Source organism: Hemiscyllium ocellatum, chromosome 5 (genome assembly GCF_020745735.1).
Source record: "Hemiscyllium ocellatum isolate sHemOce1 chromosome 5, sHemOce1.pat.X.cur, whole genome shotgun sequence".
In the NCBI taxonomy this organism is placed as follows: Eukaryota; Metazoa; Chordata; class Chondrichthyes; order Orectolobiformes; family Hemiscylliidae; genus Hemiscyllium; species Hemiscyllium ocellatum.
Window position 1 is genome coordinate 125,682,563 of NC_083405.1, and position 13,044 is coordinate 125,695,606.

At 42.8% G+C, this 13,044-nt stretch overlaps 1 protein-coding gene across 1 annotated transcript in view; it reads right to left on the minus strand.

Moving 5' to 3' along the window:
• Positions 1-13,044, minus strand: part of LOC132816158 (WD repeat-containing protein 48) — a 127,497-nt gene that overhangs the window by 60,284 nt on the left and 54,169 nt on the right. The window contains exon 3 of the mRNA XM_060825641.1: positions 2,410-2,488. Coding sequence (XP_060681624.1) covers positions 2,410-2,488 — 79 coding nt within the window. The remainder of the gene's footprint in view (positions 1-2,409; positions 2,489-13,044) is intronic.

Genomic DNA, 13,044 nt, shown 5'->3' on the forward strand with positions numbered 1-13,044 from the left:
ACTGTCCTTGGCAACATTACATGCTTTCTCTTTTGCTTGTATGCTATCCCTGACTTCCCTAGTCAGCCACGGTTGCCTCACCCTCCCTGTACCATGCTTCTTTTTCCCTGGGATGAATCACTGCTGTGTCTCCTGAATTACTCCCAGAAACTCCTTCCACTGATGTTCCACGGTCTTTCCTGCTCGGCTCCCAGTCAATTCCACCCAGCTCCTCCCTCATGCCTCTGTAGTTGCCTCGATTCAGCTGTAATACCATTACCTCTGATTCTATCTTCTCCATCTCAAATCGCGGAGCAAATTCAACCATATTATCACTGCCTCATAAGGGTTCCTTCACCTTAAGTTCCCTTATCAAGTTTGCCTCATTGCACAACACTAAATCCAGTATTGCTTGTTCCCGAATGGGCTCCATCACAAGCTGCTCCAAAAAGTCATCTCTTAAACATTCCATAAATTCCTTTTCTTGCAAACCACTACCACCAACCTGATCCTCCTGGTCCACCTGCATTTTGAAATTCTCCATGATAACTGTAACTTTGCCTTTCCTACACATCTTTTGTATCTCGCACCCCTGAAACACCAAATTCTCCAATCTAAAATTTGCAGTACAATCCCTCAACTACACACTCCAACATCACCCTGCATATACTATTAAACACACTGCAGCAACTTCCCAAACCTTTGCCAGAATTTCCCAAATATACTACCTTTACCATCTAGAATGACAACTGCAGATGATGATGTATGGGATCACCACCTACCAGATCCTCTCCAAGTCAAAGAGAATTCCAACTGCAACATACATATTTCATGGTTATAAGTCACAACTCTGCAACTTCATGTCTTCCAGTGCAATGGGAGCATATGGACTACAACACTTCAAAAGCTACCATCTGTTTTAATAACAAGAAAAGGACAATAAATGCTAACCTTTTAGAGCTAATAATAAAAAAAAGTCTTAGTTACTTAGTAAATTAGTTTAAGAAAGAAGACGGCGGATGCTGGAAATCTGAGTGCCCCCAGCAATTTCCATCTTTGTACTCATAACACAATTCTGGATTGTTGAGGTGGGCAAAGAACACAGAGTCACAGAAACAGCACGGAAACAGAACCTTCGGTCCAACGCGTCCATGCCGACCAGATATCCCAACCCAATCTAGTCCCACCTGCCTCACCCGGCCCATATACCTCCAAACCCTTCCTATTAATATACCCATCCAAATGCCTCTTAAATGTTGTAATTGTACCAGCCTCCACCACTTCCTCTGGCAGCTCATTCCATACACATGTCACTTTGTGTGAAAAAGTTGCCCAATGGGTCTATTTTATATCTTTTCCCTCTCACCCTAAACCTACGCCTTCTAGTTCTGGAATCTTCCAACCCAGGGAAAAGACTGAAGGAGGACTTATGCCTGAAACATCAATTCTCCTGTTCCTTTGATGCTGCCTGGCCTGCTACACTTTTCCAGCAACACATTTTTAAGCTCTGATCTCCAGCATTTGCAGTCCTCACTTTCTCCCAGGGAAAAGACTGCCTATTTATCTGATCCATGCCCCTCATAATTTTGAAAACCTCTATAAGGTCATCCCTCAGCCTCCGACGCTCCAAGGAAAACAGCCCCAGCCTGTTCAGCCTCTCCCTGTAGCTCAAATCCTCCAACCCTGGCAACATCCTTGTAAATATTTTCTGAACCCTTTCGAGTTTCACAACATCTTTCCAATAGGAAGGAGGCCAGAATTGCATGCAATATTCGAAAAGTGGCTTAACTAGCATCCTGTACAGCTGCAACGTGACTTCCCAACTCCTGTACTCAATACTCTGACCAATAAAGGAAAGCACACCAAACGCCTTCTTCATTATCCTATCTATCTGCAACTCAACTTTCAAGGAGCTATGAACCTGTACTCCAAGGTCTCTTTGTTCAACAACACTCCCTAGGACCTTACCATTAAGTGGATAAGTCCTGCTAAAATTTGCTTTCCCAAAATGCAGCACCTCGCATTTATCTGAATTAAACTCCATCTGTCACTTCTCAGCCCATTGGCCCATCTGGTCCAGATCCTGTTGTAATCTGAGGTAACCCTCTTCACTGTCCACTACACCTCCAATTTTGGTGTCATCTGCAAACATTTGGAGCAATCCTGGAGAAAAAAAAGAAGTGACAATAGGTGGTCACTTTTGGTCCAAGGTTGTTTAAAGGATATTTTGTTCAGCCACTTGGATCATTGAGCACTCCAAATGGTTAATACCAGCCTTGTGTTGGCCTAATGAAATAAAAATCACATGGTGCAAAGCAGCAGTAACCTGTTGCACAGCCCCTCATACAACAAGAGGACAAACCAGACTGTCTGAAAATACTGTATTACTGTTAAACACTGTGTTCAATGAAGTCAGTCTGAATTACTCACAGGTCTTGCCATTACAGCACAACACCACATCATTCACCCAGTCTGTATGGTGCTCCATGGAGGCAATATAAGGATCTTGCTGAAACAGAAAAAAGAAAAAGTGATTTGACGGACACACAGGTGGCAGCAAACTTCAAAGTTAGATCACAATTTGTCCACAGAGTAAAGACCATCAGGGACAGCACCCTTATATTGCCTGGGTTTAATGTCACATGGAGTGAAATGTACTTGTGTTGTGAGAAGTGAAATGAACCTTGGTCTAGGCGACAATGCTGCAATTCAAAAATCTCGTACTTCAGTATTTTGGAAACATTTTTTAAAAAATGTCTAACAGTATAACACTACAACTCAAGGAAGAAAGGAAAAAGAAAATAGGGAACTAAAGAGGAGTTAGCCTGACAGTCGTCAGGAAATTTGAAAAACACATCAAGGAAACCATAACAATGCACACAGAAATCCACTATGATCATACAAAGTCACTTTAGTTTTGCAGAAGGGAATTTGTATTGGACAGATTTACAGCACTTTTTGGAGTGTGAAGCACAAAATGAAGAGGAACTACTAGTTGGAGTGTACTTGTACTCTGAATAAACCATTTGATAAGGTGCAATACAAAAAGTGAGCACAAAGATACGCAGAAGAGGGTGTTAATATGAATAGAGGGCGTTAATATGGATAGAGGATTGGTCAACAGACAAGAAGCAGAAAGAGTAGAGACAAATGGGGAATTTTCAAGTTGGCAAGCTGCAACTATTGAATGTAAATATCGGTGCCAGCGTTACAGTTATTTACGACACAGAAGATTTAAGATAAAGGTGCTGCTGCTGCCGCCCTATTGAAGTGTAGGAAACTACAGGACCTGCTTGGTCTACTGTGGTCAAAGAAAACCATTCCCTGGGGAAGCGATGGCCAAGTGGCATTAATTGCTGAAATATTAAATCCAGAGACAGAGACACAGATAGTATGCTGGGGATCCAGGTTCAAATCCCACTATGGCAGGTGGAGGAGCTTGAACTCAAAAACAAAAGTCTGAAATTGAGATAATGTAGTAATGAAACTATTGTTAATTGTCAGAAAAACCTACCTGGTGCACTAGTCTCCTTGAGGGAAGGAACTTGTGGTCATTACCTGATCTAACCTACATGCGACTCCAAACCCATAACAATTTGTTTGAATCTCAACACTCCTCTGGCCAAAACAGCGCACATGACATAAATGAATTTTTAAAAAAGATTCAAAATATATTTAATTTGCAGCTTATGGCACATTCACAATTAGTCAAACCATACACTGGCATGCTCGACATTGTTAGAGACTTTGAGAGGGGCCAGTTGTTCAGTCTCTTTCCTCAAGGCCTAAACTGCCCTACTGTTAGGTCGGAGCTGAAAATGTGTTGCTGGTTAAAGCGCAGCAGGTCAGGCAGCATCCAAGGAACAGGAAATTCGACGTTTCGGGCATAAGCCTTTCATCAGGAAGGGCTGATGAAGGGCTTTTGCCCGAAACGTCGAATTTCCTGTTCCTTGGATGCTGCCTGACCTGCTGCGCTTGAACCAGCAACACATTTTCAGCTCTGATCTCCAGCATCTGCAGACCTCACTTTTTACTACTCTCAGGTCTGCCTGATATTATCATCGTGGGTCTTGACATGGTACTCACAGTTTGGGTTTCCTGACTGGGCATTTAGACCATGGAAGCACAATCTCAGAATAAGGCACCATTCATTTAGGACTAAGATGAAAATATATGTCCCTTTACTTGGCCTATTAAATCTTGGAAATAAGAACTGGAGAAGACAATATAACAGAGGGCAACTTTGCCATTCAATACAAATGACTTGTTCGCAGTGTTTATCTACAAACCCCTAAAGGTGGCAGGGCATGTTACTAGAGTGGCTAACATGGTATACAAGACTTTTTCCTAGGATGACGACATCAGCTTGTACGAGAGGGCATAACTATAAATTGAGAGGTGATAGATTTAAGACAGATGTCAGAAGCAAGTTCTTTACACAGAAAGTGGTAAGGGCGTGGAATGCCCTAACTGCTAATGTAGTCAACTCAGCCACATTAGGGAGATTTAAACAATCCTCAGAGAAAAGCACATGGATGATTTTGGGACACCAGGGGGACAAGCTGAGAATAGTTCACAGGTCGGCACAACATCGAGGGCTGAAGGGCCTGTTCTGCCCTTAGCCTCACAACCTTTAAACAGTACTTGGATAAGCACTTGAGTGCCATAACATTCAAGGTCTAGACTTGTATTGGAAAACGAAGACTAATGTAGATTATATATAGCTTTGTCAGTACAGATTCGACAGACCAAAAGGGTTTGACTGTATTATATGATTCTAAGACTTATCTTCAGTTTCAATTACACCTTCCTACCCACACCCCATATCCCTCGATTCAGAGACTAAAAATCTGCCTATCCCAGCCTTCAGTGCACTCTGATAATACATTCACAACCCTCTGCTCTACAGCATTCTAAAAACAGAAAAAGAAAAGGAATAAAGCTTGTGATTACAAGCTAACCAATTTCATGTCTGCGGTGGGAAAAGTACAAAATACTTTAACCAGGGACAAAATTTGTTGTTCTTTGGGTCAGTGTATGTTAGTAAGGGACAATCAATTTCTGAAAGCAATTGGAAGCGACTAACCCGAATGAGTCACTTGAAATACCAAAGGATTGATGAAGGTGATACAGATATGCATACAAAGAATTCTCAAAAGGCATTAGATAAAGTACCATCTAACAGACATACTTAAAAAATGGTAAGGTATAGTACGAAAGACACAGCAGTAACTTGAACCCATGTTTGGTTACCATTCAGGATGCAGAAAGTAGCTGGAAATGGACTTTTTCTGACTGAACAAAAGAGTGCAGTGAGCCCACCAGGGGTCAGTATTGATTTTCTTGATTTACACATAAATGATGATTAAACAAATTTATTACCGTAGTGAGTGGAGCAATAGCAGATTTCAGGATATTATGAACAGACTTTTAAACTGTCCACTGCAAGTTAGGAAACTCTAAAGGTGGAGCTGAGACCAACAGTTTAATGTGGATCAGTACAAAGCTAAAAACAGAAGTAAAAGGATATAGACCAAGCAGTTCCTAGTGCTTGCTCCATTTAATAAAGTGGCTGAACATGAATGTTATGCCCAGAGTGCTTCTAGATTCCAAAGTCTGAGTAAATTGAAGGTTCACATTGATCAACGACAGCTCCTTCAAGTAGAGGATTCCTAAACTTTGCAACTTGAGTGAATCACTGTCTTATGTCAGTCCTGAATGAGGTAGCAATACCTCTTAGCTGTTGATTCCTCAGTTAGGGAAAAGAGTGCCTCAGGAGCTATCATGTCAAGTCTTTTTTTTAAAAAGTCCAATAGCACGGAGGCAGGCCCTTGGCCCAAACTGGTCCCTGCTGACCAAAAATAACCATCCACGCTAACTCCATTTCCCTGCATTTGGCCCATCTCCTAAATCTTTCCTATCCATGTATTTGTTCAAATGCCTTTTAAATGTTGTTAATGTACTCAACTCAACCACTTTTGCTGGCAGCTCATTCCATTTGGGTACAGCCCTCTGTGTAAAAAGTTGCCCCTCCGGTTCCCTTTTATTCTTTCCCCTCTAACCTTAAACTGATGTCCGCTCCTCAATTCCCCAACTCTGAGAAAAAGACCGAGTGCTTTCACCCTTTCATGATCATATACACTTCGATAAGAGTCCCCCCTCAGTCTCTTACGCTCCAAAGGGGAAACAAAAAGTCCTAGCTTGTTCAACCTCTCCCTATAACTCAGACCCTTAAGTCCTGGCAACGTCCTTGTAAAATTTCTTCCGCACTCTTTCTAGTTTAATAACATCCTTTCTATAGCAACTCAGCATAATACTCCAAGTACAGCCTCACCAATCTCCTATACATCTGCAAAATTATTTCCCAACTTCTATATTCAGCTCTGACTGACGAAGGTCAGTACACCAACTTCACTTATCTATATTTAACTCCATTTGCCATTTCTCTGTCCACTTCCCCAACTGATCAAGGTCCTACTGCAATTTCTGATAACATTCCTCACTGTCTACGTTACCGTCTATATTAGTCTCAACTGCAAACTTACTAATCATGCCTCCTACATTCTCATCCGAATCATAGCTCAAGGTTCATAGCTCCTTGAAAGTGAAGTCGCAGGTAGATAGGATAGTGAAGGCGGCGTTTGGTATGCTTTCCTTTATTGGTCAGAGTGTTGAGTACAGGGGTTGGGAGGTCATGTTGCGGCTATACAGAACATTGGTTAGGCCACTGCTGGAATATTGCGTGCAATTCTGGTCTCCTTCCAATCAGAAAGATGTTGTGAAACTTGAAAGAATTCAGAAAAGATTTACAAGGATGTTGCCAGGGTTGGAGGATCTGAGCTACAGGGAGAGGCTGGGGCTGTTTTCCCTGGAGTGTCGGAGGCTGAGGGGTGACCTTATAGAGGTTTACAAAATTATAAGGGGCATGGATAGGATAAATAGACAAAGTCTTTTCCCTGAGGTCGGGGAGTCCAGAACTAGAGGGCATAGGTTTATGGTGAGAGGGGAAAGATATAAAAGAGGCTTATGGGCAACTTTTTCACGCAGAGGGTAGTACGTGTATGGAATGAGCTGCCAGAGGATGTGGTGGAGGCTGGTACAATTGCAACATTTATGAGGCATTTGGATGGGTATATGAATAGGAAGGGTTTGGAGGGATATGGGCTGGGTGCTGGCAGGTGGGACTAGATTGGGTTGGGATATCTGGTCGGCATGGATGGGTTGGACCAAAGGGTCTGTTTCCATGCTGTACATCTCTATGACTCGATTAATATAGAAAGCAAACAGCAATGGGCCAAGTACCGAACTCCACTATTCACAGGCCTCCAGTCTGGCAATCATCCTTCCACTATTACCCTCTGCTTCCTACCATCAAGCTGTCTGTGTATCCAATTTGCCAGCTCCACTGGATTCCATGCGATCAAACCTTCCAGAGCAGCCTACCATGTGGAACCTTACTGAAATCCACATAGACTCCGCCTTCCACTCGGCCTTCGTGAACCTTCCTTGTCACTTCATCAAAGAACTCTTCATCAAATGACCCCCCACACACAACGCCACGTGGACTACTTCTAAATGCATATATATCTTATCTCAGGGAAGTCTGCTTGAGAAGATTCTATCACAGATGTTAGGCTTACTGGTGTATAGTCCCCAAGTTTTTCTTTGCAGCCCTAAGAGCACAACACTTGCTACCCTCAGCCTCTGGGGCCTCACACACGGCTAATGATAATGCAACAACTTCAGCCAGGGCCCCTACAATTTCTTCTCTAGCCTTTTGCAGTGCTCTTGGATATATCTGATCAGGGCGAGGAGACTTATCCACCTTCGTACATTCTAATACATCAAACATCTCCTCTACTTTGATATTGACTGTGCCCAAGTTTTACCAGTAATTTCCCCAAGTCTCCATGTCTTTCTGCACGGTAAACAGAGGAGAAATATTCATTGAGGACCTTGCCCATCTCTTGCAGTTTTACACATACATGTCCACTTTGGTCCTCGAAAGATCCTATTCTCTCTCGTTATTCTTCTCACTTTAATATACTGGAATAACCGCTTTGGATTGACCCTAATCTTCTCAGCCAAGGCTATCTCGTGCCCACTTTCACCTGCTTGATTTTCTTCTTCAGTAAACTCCCGTATCCTTTATGTACCTCCAGGGATTCCCTGTAGCTGAGCCATGCTTCCTTGTTTCTGGTCAAAGTCTCAATTATCTTGTCATCCAAAGTTCCCTATATCTGCCAACCTCGCCCTTCATCCTCACAGGAATATAGATCTGGAACTCCAGCTATCTCAGTTTTAAAAGCCTCCCACTTGCCAGAGGTCCCTCTGCCTGCGAACAAACCACTCCAATCAACCCCTGCAAGTTCCTGTTTTAATTCCATCAAAATTTGCCTTGCCCCAGTTTAGAACTTGAACCTGTGAACCAGTTTTGTCTTTCTCCATAACTATTTAAAAATTAACAGAACTATGGTCACTGGTCGCAAAGTGCTCCCCCATGTCATCTGCCCTACGCTATTTCCCAGGTCTTCTCAATCTTGTGCATTTTGATGTGATCATCTTACTCCTCTAAATATTGGGAAATAAAAGTTCATTCTATTCAAACTTTCCTCCTATAAATGTTCTCATCCCAGCAACCTATCAATCAATCAATCTACCGAACTTTGCTGTGGAATCCTTAAGAGAGTTGTTATCTCTTGGGTATAGAAACTTAAACAGTGGTGATGAACATGGGAAGACAGACAGTGAATCAGTATAATTTGAATCAAATATTTTAAGGGGCTCAGAATAGAGACCGCATGGTGCACATTGACAACGTTTGAAAGTGGCAAGACAACTTCAACAAGATGTTTAAAAAGAGGTTGTTTTCTAAATAGAAAGACTACACAGAACATTACAGTGCAGTTCAGGCCTTTTGTTCCTCGATGTTGCGCCGACCTGTGGCACCAATTTAAGCTAATCTAATCTACACTATTCCATTATCATCCATCTATTTCTCCAATAACAATTCAAATGCCCTTAAAGTTTGCAAGTGTACTACTGTTGCAGGCAGGGCATTCCACACCCTTACTACTCTGAGTAAAGGAATTATCTCTAACATCTGTCCTATATCTACCACCCCTCAATTTAAAGCTATGTCCTCTCATCCTCACCATCACCAGAGGAAAAAGGATCTCAGTATCCACCCTATCTAATCCACTAATCACCTGTATGTCTTTATTAAGTCACATCTCAACCTTCTCTCGAACGAAAACAGCCTCAAGTCCCTCAGCCTTTCCTCATAAGACCTCCTCTCCATACCAGGCAACATCCTTGAAAATCTCCTCTGCACCACTTTCAATGCTTCCACATCCTTCCTACAATGCGGCGACAAGAGCTGTACGCAATACTCCAAGTGTGGCCGCACCAGAGTTTTGTACACCTGGAACATTACCTAAATGCTCCGAAACTCAATCCTTCTATCAATAAAAGCTAATACATTGTACCCCTTATGAACAACCCAATCAACCTGGGTGGCAGCTTTCAGGGATGTATATGGATACTGAGATCTCACTGCTCAGCCAAACTACCAAGAATCTTACCATTAGCCCAGAACCCTGCATTCCTGTTGCTCCTTCCAAAGTGAATCACCTCACACTTTTCTGCAATAAACTCCATTTTGCCACCTCTGAGCCCAGCTGTGCAACTTATCTATGTCCCTCTTTAGCCTGCAACATCCTTCCGCACTCTCCACAACTCCTCCGACCACTGTATCATCTGCAAATTTACTAACCATTCCTTCTCCGCCTTCATCCAGGTCATTTATAAAAATGACAAACAGCAGCGATTCCAAACAGATCCTTGCAGTACACCACTACTAGCTGAACTCCAGAATGGACATTTCCCATCAACCACCACCTTCTCTCTTCTTTCAGCTAGCCAATTTCTGATCCAAACTGCTAAGCCACCCTCAATCCCATGCCTCTATATTTTCTGCAATAGCCTACCATAGGGAAACTTAACAAATGTTTTGCACCACATCAACAGCTTTACCTCATTCACCTCTTTGGTCACATTCTCAAAGAACTCAACAATGTTTGTGAGGCACAACCTTCCCTTCACAAAATTGTGTTGACTATCCCTAATCAAATTATATCTTGCCAGTTGATTATAAATCTTATGTTATAATCCTTTCCAACATTTTATCCACAACCAAAGGAAGGCTCACTGGTCTATAATTACTAGGGCTGTCTCTACTCCCCTTCTTGAACAAAGGGACAATACTTGCTAATCTCCAGTCTTTTGCCACTATTGCTTAGATTACTTAGTGTGGAAACAGGTCCTTCGGCCCAACAAGTCCATCCCGACCCACCGAAGCACAACCTACCTATACATTTACTCCTTCACCTAACACTACAGGCAATTTAGCATAGCCAATTCACCTGACCTGCACATCTTTGGACTGTGGGAGGAAACCAGAACACTTGGAGGAAATCCACACAGACATGGGGAGAACGTGCAAACTCCACACAGTCAGTTGCCTGAGGCAGGAATTGAACCCAGGTCTCTGGCACTGTGAGGCAGCAGTGCTAACCACTGTGCCACCTGTATTGCGGTAGACAATGACGACAAAAAAACAAAAGCAAAGGCTGTGCAATCTCCTCCCTAGCATCCCAGAGAATCCTAGGTAAATCCCATCCGGCTCAAAGGATACATCTATTTTCACACTTTCCAGAATTGCTAATACCTCCTCCTTATGAACCTAAATCCCGTCTAGCCTAATAGTTTGTATCCTAGTATGCTCTGCGACAACTTTGACTTTTTCCAGTGTGAATACTGACGAAAAATATTCATTTAGAACCTCTCCTATCTCCTCAGACTCCATGCACAACTTCCCACGACTGTCCTTGACTGGCCCTAATCTTACTCTAGTCATTCTTTTATTCCTGATATACCTATAGAAAGCTTTCGAGTTTTCCTTGATCCTACCTGCCAAAGATTTCTCGTCTCCTCCTGGCTCTTGTAGCTCTCACTATAGGTCCCTCTTGGCTAACTTAATTCAAGCACTCTAACTGAGCCTACATGTCTCATCTTCACATTAACCTCCTTCTTCCTCTAGACAAGAGATTCAACTTCTTTAATAGTACACTAGAGTCATGAGATGTACAACACGGAAACAGACTCTTCAGTCCAACCTGTCCATGCCGACCCCAATCTAGTCCCACCTGCCAGCACCAGGGCCATATCCCTACAAATCCTACCTATTAATATACCCAACCAAATGCATTTTAAATGTTGCAATAGTACCAGCCTCCACCACATCCTCTGGCAGCTCATTCCATACACGTACCACCCTCTGCATGAAAAAGTTGTCCCTTAGGTCTCTTATCTCTTTCCCCTCTCATCCTAAACCTGGTTCTGGACCCTCCCCACCCCAGGTAAAGATCTTGTATATTTACATTATCCATTCCCCTCACGATTGTATAAACCTCTATAAAGGTCACCCCTCAGTCAATGCTCCAGAGAAAACAGCCTCAGCCTTTTCAGCCTCTCCCTTTAGTTCAAATCCTCCAATGCCAGCAAATTAGTTTTAAATCTTTTCTGAACCTTTTCAAGTTTCACAACATCCTTCCGATAGGAATGAGACCAGAATTGCACACAATATTCCAAAAGTGGCCTAACCAATGTCCTGTACAGCTGCAACATGACCTCCCAACTCCTGCACTCAATACTCTAACCAAAGCACACCAAACACCTTCTGCACATGCACCTCTACTTTCAAGAGCTATGAACCTGCACTCCAAGGTCTCTTTGTTAGCAACACTCCCTAGGACCCTACCATTCAGTGTACAAGTCCTGCCCTGATTTGCCTTTCCACAATACAGCACCTTGCATTTATCTAAATTAAACTCCATCTGCCACTCCTCAGCCCATTGATCCATCTGATCAAGATCCTGTTGTAATCGGAGGAACCTTCTTCGCTGTCCACTACACCTCCAATTTTTGAGGTCATCTGCAGGCTTACTAGCTACACCGATTATGCTCACATCCAAATCATTTATAAAAATGTCGAACAGTAGTGGACCCAGCACCGACCCTTGTGGCACTCCACTGGTCACAGGCCTCCAGTCTGAAAAACAAACTTCCACTACCACCCTGTCTTCTACCTTTGAACCCCCAGTTCTGTATCCAAATGGCTAGTTCTCCCTGTATTCCATGAGATCTAATCTTGCTAATTAGTCTCTCATGGGGAACCTTATCGAATGCCTTACTGAAGTCCATACAGACCACGTCCACAGCTCTGTACTCAATCCTCTTTGTTACTTCTTCAAAAAACTCAATCATGTGTGTGATACATGATTTCCTATGTACAAAGCCATGTTGACTTTCCCTAATCAGTCCTTGCCCTTCCAAATACGTGTACTTGTTCCTTGAACAAGCTCCATGTTTCAATTGTGTCCATCGCTGCAGTTTCTTCCGCATCCTAAATCTTGCCTAATTGCACAATAATTGCCTTTTCCCCAGCTTTAGCTCTAGGCCAGCGGTATACACCTATGCATTTTCATCACTAAAGTAAATGTAACCGAATTGAGGTCACTACCACCAAGGTGCTCACCTACCTCCAAATCTAACACCTGCCCTGGTTCATCACCCAGTACCAAATCCAATGTGGCCTCGCCTTTTGTTTGTCTATCTACATACTGTGTCAGGAAACCCTCCTGCACACATTGGACAAAAACTGTCCCATGTAAAGTCCTCTAACTATAGCATTTCCAGACAATATTTGGAAAGTTAAAGTCTCCCATAACAATGACCCTGCTACTTTTGCATCTATCCAGAAAAATCTTTGCAATCCTTTCCTCTACATCTCAGGAACTTTTTAAAGAGATCTACAGAAAAATCCCAACAGGGTGACCTCTCCTTTCCTGTTTCTAACTTTTAGCCCACACTATCTCAGGTCGACAAGTCCTCATCAAATGTCATTTTTGCCACTGTAATACTGTCCTTGACTAACAGTGCCATGCCTCCTCCTCCTCTTTTACCACCTTCCCTGTTCTTTCTGAAATTTCTAAACCCCTGAAC